This window comes from Balaenoptera acutorostrata, chromosome 2 (genome assembly GCF_949987535.1).
Source record: "Balaenoptera acutorostrata chromosome 2, mBalAcu1.1, whole genome shotgun sequence".
Lineage (NCBI taxonomy): Eukaryota > Metazoa > Chordata > Mammalia > Artiodactyla > Balaenopteridae > Balaenoptera > Balaenoptera acutorostrata.
Genome location: NC_080065.1, coordinates 56,849,424 through 56,868,721, shown reverse-complemented (window position 1 = coordinate 56,868,721; position 19,298 = coordinate 56,849,424). Strand labels below are relative to the sequence as shown.

Below are 19,298 nucleotides of genomic sequence, written 5' to 3'. Positions count from 1 at the left end.
GAGGGACTCGGTTACAGGGATGCCCAAGAAAGCCTCGAACGGCTCCAATTCATGGACCTACGTGATCCATCTGTTCAGCCAATTCACAGAAGCCCACTATCAGCATCCTCATCACGTGGGCCAATGGGCGTAGCTCCATTCAAATTTTAAGTTAAAAATAATTAAATCGTAGAGGAAATCTGTCAGAAATGTAATGAGAGATTAACTTGGAGAAGAGCAAAAGAGAAAAAAAAAAGTTTTGGCTGATCGGCAGAGGTTCCCACAGGCAGCTTGTAAGCCCATTAATGACTTGGCCTGCATCCTGGGTGTTTACTGATTCACAGCTTGTTTAACTTCTTGTATATTCCCAACCATTCCCCAAAGTGTGATATACCTCATCTACTATACAGTGGTTTAATTGCACTACAAATGAGTTTACTCAACCAATTAGAACTCCAAATACTGCTAAGATATATGCCCAAATTTTATAAAAGTGGTGCTTCACAGACAATCCTATGCCAGAATTCCACTGGCAATAAAATTCAGCAGTGCTCAAACCCACAGACCCCTTAAATCAAAGTTCAGTCTTTTCCCTAATCAAACAAGAAATCCTCAGATGATTTCCAGAACTAAAAAGGACTAAAAGCCAATAATATATAAACAAAACCCACAAACAACTGCATGCTAAAACAATCTTCTTAGGTAGAAGAGTTTCAGTGAGGTCCTCAAAAGAAATAAAATGTTGTAAAAATAAAACATCAGAAAGCATTTATAAGCCACATCAGGAAATATGCCATTTGACATAATCCTGAAAACAAATCAGTGAAGCATAGAAAGCACTCACAAATATTTAAGTTCTTCACTAAGTTAATGGTGTGGAAAATATTAGAGGTGAAAAAAAACACCATAAGGAGAAACATCCCTTGTGGCGTAACAAAAATCGATTCTATCTCATCTGCTGTGTGTGTTATAAATGGCAATAAATGTCTACGGGATTGTTTATTGCTCTCCACCTACAGATGGAATTGGGATTAATACTTAATTAAACTAGAGTTCTGGGCTGTCTAAAATGGATCAGGACATAGTTTGTGTATTAATTACTCTTCCAAACTATTAGTAACTCAGAGGGATCTTGTCAGTATTGACCTTATGACCTGAGAGGGAAACCGTGTATCTATAAAAATGAATCAAGGAAGGGGCACCACTAATGTGGTCGGACTATAGCATAGAGTTCAACTGAAAAAAAAAATCCTGGTGTTATATAAAGACTAAAAGAAGTGTATTGCTTTAAATTTTCAATCAGCCTTCTTATTAAAGTACTACTCTCCCAAGGTTGACTGCTGGTCAGACAGGAAGTACTGGCTAATTCTCAAGTAGAAATGCTATAAATGAATTTATATATATTCAGATATATATATATCCAGATGTGTATGTGTATCTACATAAAAACAGGCATATACAAAAATTTTCCCTTACTTTAGAAATTTTTACTTTCTAAAGTCTTCCTCTCCCACGCTCTAAAACAACCCCCAGGTCACCTGAAATGTTTTCTGATTGGGTATCCAATGAAAAATGATTTGGGCTTCACCTGATACCCACCAATGAAGGAGCAGTGACCTGAAAACTCAAGTCCCCAACAACATCTATTTGGCATAAGATCAATGTGAAGAATATATTTCTCAGGTGTGTTAAAATATAATAGAGAGTTTTCCTGAATTACTCACCCATAGGCTCCATTGCTAATCAATTTAATCGTCTCAAAATCACTTTCCCGAGGTTTCCTTCGAAGTTTCAGGGAAGCATTAGAGCTCTTGGAGACAAAATATGGATGTTAAAAAACAGCTCAGAATTTAAGAAAATGATTTTAGCAGCAAAATAACTAATATTTGAATTGCATGCTCTATTGTTTAATATGTTAAAGTGCAGCATTCTAGCCAAAGGAACCTGGAAGACAGCTTTAAAGCTCAATTTTCCACAGCAGTGCTGATAAACTACTCTTCATGACTGGCTCAGTTTCATTTAAGTGAACATCATTTCCAGGAGATAGAGGCACCACGTTTTTGAAAATTCCTGATTTTTAATTTACCTCTGTAAACTACTCAGGTGAGCCTCACCCTAGTCTTTTAAAGTTTTAAGATTTAAGTCCAAAATGCCAAACCTTAATTCTAGTTTCAGTCAATCAGAAAAGAATGGGCTGGAGTGGCTCTATACGGGTTGGTGGATCGTGTGGCTTCTCTGCCACTGACCAGAGCGTGTCTATTTCATTCCTGTGGCAACCTTTCCTGTTTGGAAAAGGTAGTTGGCAACAAATGAGACAGCCAGGCAGAGCATGCCTGTCTTTCTTTACTTCCATCCACCGTAAGTCTTACTTACCGTGGTTTAGACACCAATTTTCAAAACGATAGCTCTGTAAAAATTTTAGTTCAAAGGACACGAGTAAACAAAAGTTTTTCTTTTTTTTTTACAAAATTTTCTCACGCCCCATGTATCTTAGCACTGAGAGGGGGTTAACAGTCATTTTGCTCCCTCTGCAGAGACCAGAATCCCCTTCCCATAATTTTGGAAGAAACCCCATGACTCTGAGGTATGTGCCATCCTCCCCCACTCAGTGCTGACACCTGCCCACTCGGCTGCCCCACCACCTTTGGAAGATTTAGACCGAGCTTCCCACTGTCCTCAGTGCCTGCATTCCCTCACCATCCTGAGTGACTTCAGTATCTACACAGATAACTCAGCCAACAACCTGGCCTCTGGGCTACCTGACCTCCTCAATTCAACCAGCTCCTTTCTCTGTTTCTCCTTGGCCTCTGGCCATAGGACCTGGGTCTTCTCATCACCTGCCAACACCCCACCTCAGAAAACATAATCCAAGACTGGGCCCCCTTACTTCTTCAGCCACCCCACTCTGACTGCTCTCCACAGCTCCAGCTACAAGGCCCTGAACCAGTCCTCTTGTCTCATTAACTCTTCCTCACCCGAGTGACCTCACCTATGCCTACGATGACTCCTAAGTCACCTAGACCATCCACCAAAAACTCTCCCTCTGAGGGCCGGAAGATCCCACACCTTATGTACAATTGACTGCTTGATGGCTCTCCTTGGATGTCTCAAAGGAACCTCAGCTTCAGCTCATTCAAAATTATGGCAGTTATGATGAAACTAACAAAAAGAGCTATCCTTTATTAGCATATGTGAAGCTGTCCTAACCATTTTACACAGACTACCTTACTTAATCTTTTATATCTATTTTACAGTTGAGGAAACTGAGGCACAGAGAGATTTTTTTTTCCCCAAGCTAGTAAGAAGTGAAGCCAGCTCTGAAATCTGGAAACCTGACTCCAGAACTTGGGTTTTTAAGCCCCCAGGCTACACAGCTGCCCCTCTTTCCTGACCACCCCCAATGCTGGGGGTGGTCCATCCTGGTTCCTCTTCTGCTATTCACAATTAGGAAGAACATCCAGCATCCAGGACCTCTCATCTGTGTCACTGCTGCAGACTTTCAAATGGCCTCCCCAGGGTCACTCCAGCTGGCTTTCCTCACCCCATCTACTTCCTACACTGCAATCAGTGTGATTTTTTTTCACGTCGTTACTGTTTGGGTCATCTCCCTATCTACTCCTCCTCATCCTCCAGACACATACATTTCCTCCACAGTTCAACAGCTTCCCACTGTTCTTTGAAAGAAACAATTTGACAAAGATGAACAGCAAGCACGTCTGTGTCCAGTTTTTACCCGAGCTCTCTAGGCTGCACGGTCTCCCTCACTCTTAAGCCTTCAGATATACTCTCTCCCTTGTGTCACATGATGGTCCCTTGGCCTGGAATGTTCCCTCTGCCCCTTCTCATCCTAGTAACTTCTCACATCTCGAGTGTCCTTTCCTTAGGGGATCTTTCTGGACTGGTAAATCTCTTTATATTATGAAGGTAAATCTCTTTAAAGTTATGTTCCAGGAGCACATGGCCCTTTTTCTTAATAGATCTTATTCACGTTTCTCATTTTGATTTTTTTGTGCATGATTTCTCTTTATTAATTTGTTTCTCTTTGAAGAGAGGGGCTAAAACTGTATGCCTGGTGCCTTGCATATAGAAGCACAATAAATACGTGTTGAACAAATAAAGTAATTAACACAGCCAAAATCTCCAGATGCTAATAGACAGAAAAACCAACATCACATTTCATCGAGAAAGATACTTACATTCACTGATTCGTCTGTTTCTGGTGTTTCTGCTGTCCCACTATCATAGTTTCCCAGCTGAGCCATTTCTAAATTAAAAAAAAAAAAAAAAAAAGCTAAGTTTAAGAGAAATAGGACAATTGTTACTACAGTACTATGCTGAAACAAAAGAAGCACAATTTCTCCAATATTAAAAAAAGAAGAATTTACTCTATACTCCAATGTACACATGAGAAAATTTTAAATCCAAAATGGCAAGAACCAACAACTGATATTGATATTTTGAAATCGTTCATTTCATGCCCTTTTTCCTAGAACTCCGTTTCTTATGAACACATAGACACAGCTACTTAGAGCTGGGTCTCTGCTCATGTTAGCAGGATTCACTGGCTGACACAAATCACCACAGCTTGGAAAAGGTTTGGGGGCTCAGTGATTATGCTTGTAATCAGATACTCAAGAGAGGTAAGTTTCCCAGGCTCTGACAGGCATCAGAGATGCACTGACTACAGCTCAGAGATGAGTCTCAAGTTGTCATGAGCATCCCTTGCCCCATTCCTTCACGTCCACTGAGAGCTAGCCCTCCTAGGACATAAGAATCTGCAACCTGTCAGAGAGGAAGCAATAGTAGTTGTTAAGAGGAGTCTGGAGTTGAAAAGACTCGAGTTGCCACCACTAAGAGTACTTACTAGTGGCTTTTTAACCTTGGGTTCTTCCTCTGTGAGATGGGAACAATATTGTTTATCTCTTGGAGTTTTTTATGAGTATCACATGTGATAATGCATGTAAAGCTCTTAGCATGTTGACTAACAAAAATTAAGTGCTCACTGAACGTTGATTGTTATTTATTACCATTAATTATATCATGTAAAGTAGTCAGTCCTAGGCTGGATGTCACATGCTTGACATCAGCCTAAATTCTACCCTAGTGGTCTAGTTAAGAGACAAAGCATTTCATTGCTTAACCTACATTGGAATGCATCCTTAAGTCTGTGTAAGTAAATGAGAAAACCTAATTATTTTACCGTTCATTTCGATTTTTATCAAACAATGCACACTTAAGAATAAACAAAACATGTTTTGTTTAAAAAAAGAACATGAAAAAATTTTCTCCAAAACTTTAAAAGGGGGTTATCGCTAAGTGGCAGGATCACAGGTAATCTGAATTTTCTAATTTTTGAAAATCGAACGTGTATAATAAAAAGTTATAGTTTTTAGTTACATATTTTTGTGTGCATCTAATATTATTTCTTAGGCTCTCAGAATTTTATGTATTCATGTTCTTATAAATATAATCATCCTTTTTTGGGAGAGATTACACATAAAACACATGAAGCAAAGCAACAATGGAGTGCTGTCTTTAGAGAAAAATTAACTCCAGAAACTAAAATAACTGGAGATTGACACTATCCCAGTTTACTTACAGAAGAAGTTCAGGAATTAAAAATGAGCTCAGTACAAACCGTGTGCTTTCTTGGTGTCATTCAAATGACCTCAACGTCCTATGTGACTAGCACTTTAGATTTATAGACTAGGAGGTAGACTACAATGTATTCAGTTGGAGGGGCTCAAAGGGGCAATTTTACTAATATTTATTTATTAAGCATTATTACATCTTAGGTGCAGAGGTGAACTCATATAATCCTAAAAACAACCCTATGAATAGGGTACCATTATCCAGTTTTTATGGAAAACACTGAGGCACAAAGAAGCTCATCACGGTGTGATCAAGGTCACACAGTCTGCACTGACACTCTGGGTAGTCCCACTCCAGACTCTCACTCTTAACCTTTCAAAGGTCAGGCTTTAGGTCTGCTGGTGTCCATGATGACAAGAAGGGAAACAAACGTAGATCAGAGTTTGCAATAATCACATTTTAAGTGATTAGAGCAAACAGATTAAAAATTACCCTCAGATCTGAATCAAGAAAATTAAGTGTTCAAAGTTAAAAACAACTCCCAGTGATAGATTTGTATAATTAAACATGAAACTTGTCAAAAATCACTATTAAAATGTTTTAAAGACAATAAAGGCATATAAATGGGCCTCAGATTATTCACCTACCAAAGGTTCAGCCTACAGTGATATTTACTACCAGGTAAGAAAACTGTGAAGAGCTCACTCAGTCTACAATTCAGAGGCTGACACAACTAACTCTGCCGGCGTGAAGAGTCACCGTAATATACTTTGACAGTCTCCCCCACTCCAATTACTTTCATAAAAAAACAAATTAAAAGATGGTTCTGTTTTAAATAGAGTTTCTGCTAAATAACTATTATCTGGGAAATACATATTATTTGTAAGCAGTGGGTAGTAATGGAATGGAACCGAGAGTCAGCTTTTGAAGCAGGAAGCTAAGGCATCATTTTGTAATGCCTGAAGAGATTTTTAAAACTCATCTAAATACCATTAAACATCTGCCCTTTTTATTTCAGTGATTTAAACCATTTCTGAAGACTCATGATTCAAAAAGGTAAAGATGGTAATTTAAAAGCTATGGGGAAAAAAATCTCTCCCCAGGGAACTTTTCAGAAAAGCAGCCACCAGACTCTGATAAGTGATGAATCTGCTGTGGTATTGCTTTCAGTACAGTATAAATTTATCTGGCATTATCTCCCAGTAAGGCATGCATCATTTCACTGGAAGCAAAGATTCGATGGCCATAAGAGCAAATAAAGCAGGGGAAATAGGAGAGTAGGCAGAGAACAGCAGGTTCCCTGGCTGTAGATGGGAAAATATCTGCCAACAGTTAGCCTCATCACAAACAATTTAGCATATAACATTTTGCGAATTCAACTTAATGAACCAGGAAGACAGTTTTGAATAAAGGAGTCTATGATTGTTTTTGAGTCTTTTCAGGCAGTATATAACCTAAGTGTTTTAAATGACAATCCCAAACAATAATGAACAGGAAAAGGTGGTGGAAGGAGTGGTTTCCCAATATCACATTTGAAAAAAAATCACTAACAGGGTGCTTCCTCTTCTCTGCATTTAATAGCATTAGACCTATTTTTTTTTTTTTATTTGAATCAACCAGAAATCCTTGTATAAGTTCTAAAAAGCATTTCCCCCCGACTGGCTCTCCAGTATATTACTATTTTTCATACCTTTTTGAGACAAGTAAGTAAAAATAGATTTACACACACTGAACCTGATTTAAAGTTAATCATCAGTTATCAGTTACCTGACTCCCAAATTACATTTAAATGTCACTTTTAAATTAAATGTAATTAATTGATTTACCAACATTTTCAAAATGTGTACCCCTGAGAAGAATCCAAAGGAGCTCTGCAAGAGAAAAAATACCCCCAGAAAAGATGGAAATCTAAACCCTTCTTGGATGCTCTGGCATTGTTAGGCTGATAAGACTCTAGGATTTTGAGGTCTCTTCCCTACTCTAGTTAAACACAAAATTCAACACATAGTTCTTTCCTTTAAATCACAATTGGTCCCCAAATTTGGCCTTTTCAATAGATAGAGCCAAAACATGAGGAAAAAATAAAGACTTGCCACTAAGTTTTTCCATGAGGTCACGGTGCCTAAGCAAGTAAAAGTTTAGCCCAACCACGGTACTCACCTTCCAGAGGATCCTTATTGAGACCCAGCTGGCTAATGATGTACCTGGGAATGTCAGTTTTAATACCCTGTCCTTCTTTTGCATGGCCTTCTGCTGCTTCCAATAGGTAGTAAAATTCTTCAGGATCAAATTCCTAGCAGAAGACAAACAGAGGTGGATACTTCTTCGAGACAAAATTGTCTGCGGTTTTATTACATAAACCCCATTCACAGTAAAATTGCTGGATATACATGGTAATAAGTTATTTATACAGAAAGAAGGCAGATGGATTACTTCATTTAAAAAGCATACAATTTTCAGTTCATATTCAAAGTCTAATCATATTCTAAGACAATACATTTAAATACTTGGTAACCCAAAGATAATTTCCATTTCCAACTTCCTTGTAAAGTGACTTTGAAGGTACTAGGCTCCACTTAAGATATCTATCTTATTGAAAATGAACAGGTCGGAATTTTTGATTGTGCCTTTTTAGTAAAGTTTTAAAAATCTGTGAATCTCATCCAGAAGATTCAGTTTCTCTCTCTATACAAATAGCCACAAAAGAAGTAATGTTAGGATGTATTTTTCTCAAAGGTTTTGTAGGGAACTCCCTTGGTACAGAGGTGTCCAAAAATATTAGAAAGAAAAATCCCCAAATTTTATCACCGAGCTCTAAAATTAAGTTATTAATATTCACATAATATAAACATTAAGAAAGAAAAATATGAAATTAGTACTTCCAGTTACCTCTGTCTTCAGTAAAAATTTGGGAACACGTTTTTCCTAAGCATTTTACTTTATTTTGCTGTCTGTTGCTTCTAGTATGCAATAAAAATCTTAGGATCACATCACTCTAGACAGATGCCGCGGATTTATGTGTTGTAAACAATTATAGATTTAAAGCACAGTTACTGTTTTCAGTTATATTTCCTAGATCCTCCCACTCCCAGAATTTTTCTCATTTTGATTAGTGCCCCATATAGGCAACTGTGGAATCTCAGTATTTCACCTGAGAATTACTCAAGTATTTCTAAAGGCCATATGAAAAAGCATGCTACAAAGGGAGTAAAGCCAAACCAATGTCCACGCTCAGTACCCTTTATATAAACCTACAACCAGAGACAAGGCAAGCCTGGGACTACTGGCCTAAGATGACTGGTTGGGGGAAACATTCCCTAAAACTCTCAAACTCCAGTTTCATTTGAGCTTTAAACATCATTGAAAGCAGCAACATTTTCAAATCTACTTCTAAGCTCACTTGTTTCTATCTTTGATAGGCTACATGTACTTTTACTGTTTCTCTTCTGATTAAGAGTTATTACTGTAAAAAAAAGTCATTTCCCCTTTTAAGGCAACATCTCTCTTAGCATGTCTTCTGCCGTCCAGAGAAGCAAGTTTTGATGCTAAATGGTATTTTCCCCCAAATTGAACAACTGCAGGGAAGTACAAGCCTGTGGTGCATAATTCAAAAGGTACAACAGGAAGAGCAGGAAAAACTCAGTCTTCTGCCTGCATCTGCCAGTCACACAGTTCTCCCCCCCCAGAGGCATCCTGAGTATTTTTCTTTCCCTTTATCCTTCCGGAGACACTTAGTGCTGAATGATGCTTTTGATTCTGTGATTCCAAGGGTCCCGGCCATTGATGGAAAGCCTTCCTCCACCACACACCTGCCTTTCTCCTCCAGACTCACCTTCCACCACATCTCACTCTGCACAGGTATATGTTTACGGGGCTGTAAACATTTCACTGTTATAGAAAACTATGAATCTTATTTAAAATAAGAGAAAAACCAAAGCAATATCACCACGTCTGTACATATGTGTATGTAAAATTCTGAAAAGCTGTATTGTACTCAGTGTTATAAATAACTATTAGCAAAACTTAAAAGTGCGTTTTGACACTACATTAAGCCCCATAAAACTATTCTTATGTTCGAAGCTTCGTCTTTGTTCACTGTTGACTGAAATCTCAATCAAAATTACGTAAAATAAAGCAAAGATTTTAAAACAGGAAAATGGTCACTGACTAAAGAAAGTATAATTGATAAAACAGACTAATCTTGGAAAGTCTCATTCCTTTAGGTCTGGATAAGGCCATACTGTATTCTCCAAATGGACTGCTGACTAGCACTTATTTCGAACATGCCACATTTTAAAAGTAACAATTATAACCACAGGTCACCATATATCGTATCTCTGATTTCCCTCTCTCTGCATCTTGGCATCTCCAAAAAAGTGGGGTACAGCGAGTGTTCTAAATGAGCTACAACATAGAAATTATGCTGAGATAAAGTCAAGCACATTACTTCATGATCATTTTGTAGGTTTGACCAGACTGTGATACAACTATCTCTTAACACAACACAAGTCCTAGAACTTTTACTGAAAACCAGACAAGGAAAAGCACACACGGCTGTTGTCATCAACCCTCACGTGTTGCTGTTTCTCTTGACTCTTTCTATTTAGCTCTGTCTTTGAAGCCAAATGCAATTGGAGCTTTCTGGTGGACCCTGCTTTCCCACAGTTAACAATAAATAACAAAATCACCTCGAGGGGCAACTCACCAGGCACTCTAATAACCGAGCAGGACGGGCAATAACAATTAGGATCTTTCGAACTAGCTGTTTAATAAACGCCAATTCTCCACTTTCTGAACGATCATGAGCCTACAAGGAAGCAGTGAAAAGAATGATGAGACAGAGTTGCTCCCCTAAATGGGAAAGAAAATCAGCAAAGCATGCTAATCAGATAACTGCAAATATCAAAAATTAAGTGACTTAGAAAATACTTTTAAAAGATTGATAAGCAGACATTATCTCTACATAAATGGACACTATTAAACGTCTATATCTATCTACAAACAGGTCTATCAGCTAAATTTTAATTGCAAAACTTTGATTTATTCTCTGTGTTAAAAATCAAATATTAGGGCTCTCAATGTGAACCATGAGTGAAGTAGACATTAAAAGTTTATGACACATTGAGTACATGGTACAAGTAGAGTGGGCAGCTGATGAGGAACCTTGATTTTCCAGACGTAACTTCTTAAATGTATGAAATGGCTAACATAGTGAAGGACTGATTTTGTTAACCTGGGCATTTAACACATTCATGAAATATGTTTTATATATACAACACTATTAGCCTGTAAGTTAGTTATTTCATAATATGAAAGAAGTTGTACACTGCTTATTTCAAATGTTAGGTGAATACTGTTTGTACTTGGATACATACATATGAATTTGATTTCACATAATGAATAAATAATACCTAGATACTCAACTCAGTAAAATTTAACTGACTCAAAATCTTCTAAAATTTTATTTTACGTGTTGCCTAACATGTGAAATCTAAGCACAAAAGATATCCTGAGGACAGAACTTAGTTTATTAACAGTCATTTTAATTTTCAATATTTTTTGAAGAAATGAGGTAAATCTGTATCAAGACAGATATAAAACCAAAGGTTTAAAAGTTTAAATATAAACTTCTACACATGCTCACTTTCAGGCTTTCTTAATTTTTATGATTTGCTTTCCTTCAAGGATTAAAAAAAAGTATCAAGGTGATGTTGGTGCAATAGAATATAATTTCATAGATATGGTAATAAACATTTAAAGTCATTCTTGAAGGTGCTTTATTCTGCCAAGAACTAGCCTGCCCATAAAAAGTGTCAGACCAAATCTATGAAAAATGATTATACTTAGAAGTAGTATGTTTACTAAATTTAAGTCATTAAATCAAAGGCAACTTTCCAAAATGTAGGTAGAGAAACCATATACAGGAAAAGCCAAAAAGCTAACATTTAAAAGAAAAAACACAGAGAAGATGACCACTGGTGAATAACTGTACAATAGAATGTGTTTAAAGATAACCAACCGTTAACTATAACTATAGGTTCTAATAACCAGTAAGGATGTCAGGACACGTACGAGGAGACATACATAATACTTGAACTGTCTTTAAGTTTTCTTTTCATTTTTTGTTTTGTAACAAAAACGGATTTAGGAAGATACAGTGAATGCCAAGAAATAAGGTTATATGTCTTTTTTATAGTTTATCCTTAATCAAAACTAAACAGAAAACCTTAAAGATGCAGCAAAAAAACCCACCTAACTTCTGGATTGATAATCCTCTTACTATAATAATTACTGCTTTATAAATTAAGGCATATAAAGAAAATCTAAAAAGCCTAAACATGTTTTGGTGGTCTCTTCAAGGAGAAACAAGATCTTTATATCTTAAAAAATTAAAAATGCTCAGATTATACAAATTCCATTTCAGAAATTGTAAAAATAATCAGTTCATTCCAACTTCTTACTTCTGAGAATTATCAGCTGCAACCAAGGCCAAAATATACAATGAGTTATACTAATACAAATACTATTTTGTCTACTATCAATAGGGGAGATGGGAACTTTGTTAAAACAACACCAAACAGAACCACACACTCAGCATGAGAAGAGAAATAGTTTAGTGGCTGTCGGCAGCAAGCTCCAGCATTCCTGGATTCCCTGTGTTTGTATTTTAAGTGTTAGCCAGTATAAAAAATACTGAGACTAAGATTTGAGAGTAGGTTATAGCTTCCTGTGCATTTTATTTTCTTTGGCTAAATACACCTAAGTGAAGAAAAGAATGGAGACATAAAAGCTTTCCTCTGGAATTGACCTAGACCTCAGGACTTTAAAAAGGCATCAGTTAAATCAAGCTACTCAACCTCAGGGGGACTTGGCCTGAGTGTGCAAAGGATTGACAATGGGAACAGTGGCGGGGAGGCAGGCTAGACAGGCACACAATGTCATGGCTGGGAACTGACAATAATTGCATCGACGGGAAGGCAAAGCCAGGCCTCACAATGTGATTCTATCCAAAGGAGCAAGTTCCCCTGCGACCTGTTAGCTCCAAACTCTGGAAGGACATTGTGAATGTGATTCTGAAGACAGTTTTAATTTTCACAAAAGGACTGAAGGAAAATGTCTATCTGTGAAAATAAACAAGAAAACATCCTCATTCAAACCTGACAATGCTCTTTATGTTACACACGTATACATGCTTCTCTGCCCAAGAGAGAAATTTCTCTAAAAGTCAACAATGTTAATCTATTACATGGTGCATTCAGATGATTTTTGAAATCCTAAGTTTTTTTAGTTGCCATGAAACAACCTGCCAAGTCTATCATACAGAAACAAAATTAAGTGGGGGATTTCAATGTAAATAGCTTCAGCTTTGGGTTCTACCCTTTTCAGGGAATGCCTGTGAAGGAATGAACCACAGAACTTAACCAGTAATTATGGTAATAGCCTGGGACTGAACTATGGAATTAAGGAAGAAGTATCTCACAGAGGTAAATTAATTTTCATCATAATTTATAGTAGAATTGGTCCATGACAAATTGGAAATTGACAACAAAACCTGAAGACAATGTGTTCATCCAAAGACAGCCTGAGAAACATTCCCTTAGTGAGCTGCAAGAGGCTGAAATGTGAGAAATGGGAACGGAGCATAGAAAACTGTTGGGAGGTTTAGAATGGGAAAGGGAGGAAGAATGGTGGCTGCAAGTGAGAGAGGGATCACCTCATCTTGCCACAGCTAAATTCAGCGTGCACAAGGACAGATGGATTTCTAGAAAATTAGGATGCCAATATTTTCCTTCAGTTCCATGCAATTATTTACACAGTCATGCTTAGAGAAAACCACCTACGATTTTATTTACATGGGCATAATGTACACCGATGGGATACAGAAATACAATATATCCAAATATATTGGCTAAATAGGTTTTACTTGTAGGCTGTGGCTGATCAATTTCAGTCAGGACAGCAATATTATGCATTAATTGCATTCCACTATACACACTCCCTTCCTGTCCTGGGTGTTATCAGGAGCTAGGGCTGCAAGTGTTAGGCCTGGAAGGGGCCTGTGTTTATCTGTCATTTTAGAAATTGGATATTTTGTTAGAAGAAAAACTGACACTAATGAAAATATAAGTTGCCGTTTACTACCCAACACCACCTGCAGGTTAATTAACAGGATACATGGCCTGGAAGAAGCCAGCAATTTTCCATTTAGCTTTTCCAGATATTAGAACTAGATAGCATCATCAAATAATGTACATACACTCAGGCAATTTCTAACTTTATGGTTAAGGAGGAAAAAAAAAATCACTGCTTCAAAATCCTTCACAATCCACTTATCCTAGAGCCATAGATTGTTGGGACCCAAGGTTCCTGTAAAGGTTATTAACATTAACTTTCTATTACTCTAAATGTTGACCAGAATCAATTCACAGCAAGTAGCGATCAATTTTTTTTTTTCTTCTTCCTCTTCGCTTCCCTGGAATATGAACTCTGTCTCATGGCTAAAACTTGCTGAGCAAATGCTCTCATAAAATTTTTCTTGTTTCAGGGGAAAAGCAAAACAAATCAGAAAACGTTATAAGGTGTAGGGTCTATACCTCCTGTAGCAACTTATCTAATTTGTGCTGTAATTCAACGAAGTATCGTGAGGTGATGAGACCCTGGTGGGATTTATCCAAGCAATCACGAGCCAGTTCAATAATCTGATGGTGAGTGAAACTAAGCACTCCATCTGCGAGGGGGAGGACGTGGTCCGGAGAGTAGTTGGTGATTATTTCCTTTAGGCGCTCTTCCATCTGAGCTGTAGCCTATTTAGAGATGACAGGCACACACGGATGTAATACAAGGAAACATATACGTAAACAACTCAATAGTCACATTTATCTAGCATTTACAGAGACCTCCACAAGTTATTAAATAGAATTCTAGAAATTAAATTTAAAAGAAGCCTCCCTTCTGTAAGATACTATAATGGTACATATATATCATTATACTTTTGTCAAAACCCTCAGAATATACCACACAACAGAGAATCCCAATGTAAACGATGGACTTTGGGTGATTACGATGTGTCAGTATAGGTTCCTCGATTATAACAAATAGACCACTCTTGGGCTGGGGGTGGGGGATGTTGATGGGAGGGGGTTGTGCATGGGTAGGGTCAGGAGCATTTGGGAACTCTGTACTTTCTGTTCAATTTTGCCATGAACCTAAAAAATAAAGTCTATTTGGAAAAAAAAAAGAAAGAAGAAGAAGAAGCAGCAGCAGCAGCCTCATTATGTGGGAAAAAGATCTGAGGTATATAGGAGAAACTGAATCTCCCAGGGTGATAATTACTTTTTTCCTCTGCCCTATCAAATGTAAAGTGCTACATGTAAGCTTCTCCAAATAACTCAGTATCTGTGAATCGCTGTGTTCTCATTTCAGATCTTGGGCTCTTTCAGATAGATTGCCAAAAATATCAAATATTGTAGCTCTGTTTTTACCTATTCAAAAATCAGGATCGTTGCTGGAGTTCCACAGGGTGGGCCAAGAGTTTGTTCCTTTGGCTGTGTTTTAATGTACTAGGAACAAGCATCCTCTACCATCTTTACTCACACCTCAAAAAGCTACATCATGGGCAAATGGCCAAGGGGATCCTCTTGGTAACATAAATCTAAAATTTCCTTCCCAACTTTTATTTCATTCTCTGGGATCCCCGACTGCCTAATCAATGTTCCTTGCCTGCATTAATTGTACATGCTGGGAGACTCCTTCTGCCTCCTGTTCCCTTCTAAAATCCTAACCAGTATTAACTAGTATAGTCAGGATCTATTTCCCTGGTGAACAAGTGACATGTGATGAATGGCTAAAATGGCTGTAATCAATGACATCAATGTTGAGTTCATTACAAATAATAAGTACTCTACTCCTGATTTATGAAGCCAAAGATTTCCTTTTGCTCTATTGCCTAGGGTTACAAAGGTGATGGGGGAGGGACAGGAACAGAATGGAGAAATTGCTTCTCCCACACGTGTAGGAACACGCTGGTGGAAAAGCTGTGGAGACGAGGTGACGGGAGCTCCTTGCAGCCAGGGCATCCGGCAACAACCCTTCGCCAAGGCCTCTCTGGCTCAGTCCAAATTGCTGGTCTAACAGGGAACACTGCAACTGGACCTTTCCTTCTAAGTTGAGAGGGTTAGACGTATGATTGCTAAAGAGATTGGAAGCCACAGAAAAGAAAAATCAGGCGAAAAAAGTAAAAGACTTTCATGACACATACCAATTTACAGGCTTCTGAGGAAGAAAAACAATTTCTGCTTGACCATACAGCAGCAGGCCTAGAACACAGGCAGAAGGAGAACCAGGGTCCAGAGGCCTTTCAAAGCTGACGCTCTCTGGAGTACCTCACCAGACTCACCCAGTGGGTAGGACAACCAGCGGGATTCACGTTACAGCCAGTTCAGCCCACGGACTGTGTGGCTAGTTCTCGGCAGCTTTTAAAAATGTTTAGTGATTTTATCTTTCTAAAGAAGGCTATGGTGCTATTTTATAAAGAGAGTCATGAATGGACTGGACCATTACTCCCCACGACAAACACCTTACAGACACTAAACCTAGGTTGCCCGTTTGTTTAGATGGTAGGCATCTTCAATTCAACTCATTACCTTTGGGAATCTTTCCTTGTAGACATGGTTCATCATAATTATTTCATGGTCACAGCAGGCGGGAGAGCGTCCAGGGCTGCAAGCAAAGCAAATTACCATTTTAAACTTGCCACAGCATGAAATGAAAATAAGCTTTTCATTTATAAACAATTGGTTGCATCAAAAGTACTATGCAGTCTTTGTAAGAAAAGTATATTAGGTAATAAACTACAAAATCAGTCATTAGCACACACGCATGCATACATACTCACAAACACACAGAAACCCCGAATAGTGTTCATAAAGAAAGCCCCAGAAGTGGAATGCTGCAAATTAATTATAGCTACAATATAAAGGTTCAGAAAACGTTCTTAAATTGCGATTATATTTTGTATGTAGCATGCGTTTGCATGGTTCTAGAAACCAATTAATGAACTGCAATATAAAAGAAGACAGGGTAGCTACAAACAGCAACATCTAGGGCACGCTGAACTGTATAATTTCACACTTTCATCATACACCTGCGCTCTGCCACGTACCACTGAAGAGGTTTAAGAGTTTTCCATGGCACAGGTGTCACCACTGAAATCCATTTTCTGGCCTGGCAAATATTTATTTGGGATGCTGAGGAAGGCATTGCGTACAGGACGAAACACAGGCATACAACTCTGTGTTTTCTCTATTCCAACAGTAGGTGCCTGCTCCTTCCTAGTGGTATACAGTCAGGCAATTTCCGTGTGAGTTTATATATTCCTCAGAGGACATAGCTGCTTGCGGTAGATATCCTAGGAACTCCTTTCATAAAACCAAAAATGGCACCCATGTGGTAAAATACGATGAATGAATATGTATTGAATGAATACAGCTCTAAATGAATTCGTAAAATTGGTCTTTTATTCCATATCTCAAAATAATCTAACACAGTTATGCCATGTAGCTGCACTTACTATATGACACTAAATAAGAAGGGTACAAAGGGAAAACCCTTCTCAGAAAACTTTGATGCTCAACTGAACACCTGACAAACTATGTTTTACAATAAACCTTAATATGTCAAAGCGGACCAGCTCTACAGCATGAAGATCTCATACTGTGGAGGACCTGAAGAAGGACTACCCTGCTCCCCTTGCAGAGAAGGGCCTGTTGTCCAGCTGCTGGGATTGCAGAAGGCTTCAGCTGCCAGTTCCTTCAGGGATGGCCTCAGCTACAGAGCCCCCTCCCCCAAGGCCATGTCCTACCCAGGGTACCACATTCCAGGACTGAGGCAGGGATATAAAGGAAGGGCCATTTGGCCCAGAGGGACGGCTCTGATGGGTCATGTCATCCCTAGAGCTTCCTGTGGGGTTGGCTGCAGCTGTCAGGTCTGCACTGCAGCTAGATTTCTCCCTCTGCCCAACCCTGCTTCCTCCCCACCTCCCACAGATGTACTTCCCAAGCACTCCCTAATAAACATCCTGGTCTCTGTGTTGGAGTCTGCTTCCTGAAGAGCCAAACTGTGATATACGTAATTTTTTGAGACAAGGCCAAAACAAAACTGGCTCTGCTCAATGTCAAATGGACTACATACGGTACCCACAAAATACAAGGGATACAAACTCCTAACAATTTGCTCATAATCCTGGAGAAAGTAAGACTTGTGATGGGAAGAAAGAATGAAAGATCTGGGTGGCTTTTCGTAAAGTGGAATCTGAATTCCACATGTGAACCTGAACATGCTGTCCTTCCTTTTCAGCCAAGCCTCTTCCTCGTAAAATATTAATTGATGTAGCACCATAATTAGATGGTCTTGAAATTTCCAGTGGCTCGAAGTTTCTCTAGGTGGTCCCTGCAGTCCATCATGGTTACTGCTACCACAGCAATTAGCAAATTGTAAGAATTTAAAAGAAAAATACTAAGATGCCTTTCAATGGCAATTCACAATATCACGTGTAGATGGAAAACTATATATAGTAGTTCATAAATTAATTAACACATATATGAATTACAGGACCAAAAGTCTTCCCTTGAAATGGCTGAAAAGAGATTATCCAGGTCATTGAAATTTTTCAATCAGGGCTACAAACCTCAGACTTCGGGAACGGGGGCGCATGGGTGTATTCCTGCCTCTGCTCTCTGCGGCGATGCTTTCGGTGGTACAGAAATGTTTCGATAAGAAGTGCAATTCATCTGGTGTTGGTTGATATGGTAACTGATGCAACTTCTCCTGGGAGGAGCAGGATGACTGAAACAAACCAAAGTGAGGTTTTACGACTATCTCAAAAAGAAATTCTTTAAATGAATATGAGATCGCAGCGTTAAATTTTGTTATATCACCATTTTATACTACATCCTTTCCATGTTATAATTACAATAGCTAGTGCCTCAATGTATACCTTGATGTTGTCTCTGGGAGGTCAAAATGGCTTCCATATTTCATCTCATTTGTCTATAAGATAATTTCCCAAAACAAAGCTTACTCTCTGGAGAAAACCCAGGCTCCGAAAATGGATAGGACCCAGTCAAAGCCACAGCAAGAAAGTGACAATTGGAGTAAGAATTTAGGTTCATTAAATGACAGATGAGTTCACATGGTACCCTTGCTTCTACCACTTGCCACAAACACTGTGACTTTTAGGTAAGTAACATAAAATGAATTCTGTGATGTATGGTCATAAATAGGTAATGGGATCTCTCTTTACAAATCATGCTATCCTTTGATGCAATTTCCATCAGTATGTGTCCTGGGTAAAAAGGGGAGGGGATAAAGAAGGTACTTGTCTTACTAATGCCATTGTTTTAAAAATTGGAATTTTCTCTTTCTGTCTTCTTTGGCTTAGGCTTCTTATGTTAAAAAAAACAAAAACCTTCAATGGTGGTGAGTTTTTTATCCCTTGAATATAGATTTGCTCTTTGAAAATTGTCACTCACCACTTGGAGCAAAGTAAGGCAGAAAAGGTGAATGGCTAAATAACGCTGTTTTTAATCAATCTGAGAAATATAACTATAAAGCAAAATGATTGCTTTTTTTGTTTGTTTTTATTGAGAGGTGAACTCTTTTAGCATTCTAACAAAAGAGATGAGAAATGTCTGAGTAATGGAAACACAGGTAGAATAAGCATATTTTGA

At 38.3% G+C, this 19,298-nt stretch overlaps 1 protein-coding gene across 11 annotated transcripts in view; it reads right to left on the bottom strand.

Moving 5' to 3' along the window:
- The window catches only part of MAST4 (microtubule associated serine/threonine kinase family member 4), a 569,167-nt gene that overhangs the window by 45,130 nt on the left and 504,739 nt on the right, over positions 1-19,298 (bottom strand). For all 11 annotated transcript variants that reach the window (XM_057539992.1, XM_057539993.1, XM_007175996.3 and 8 more), the window contains 7 exons: positions 18,257-18,414; positions 16,215-16,290; positions 14,166-14,375; positions 10,277-10,378; positions 7,732-7,864; positions 4,176-4,243; positions 1,704-1,789 (listed from right to left, as the gene is read on the bottom strand). In XM_057539992.1, coding sequence (XP_057395975.1) covers positions 1,704-1,789; positions 4,176-4,243; positions 7,732-7,864; positions 10,277-10,378; positions 14,166-14,375; positions 16,215-16,290; positions 18,257-18,414 — 833 coding nt within the window. The remainder of the gene's footprint in view (positions 1-1,703; positions 1,790-4,175; positions 4,244-7,731; positions 7,865-10,276; positions 10,379-14,165; positions 14,376-16,214; positions 16,291-18,256; positions 18,415-19,298) is intronic.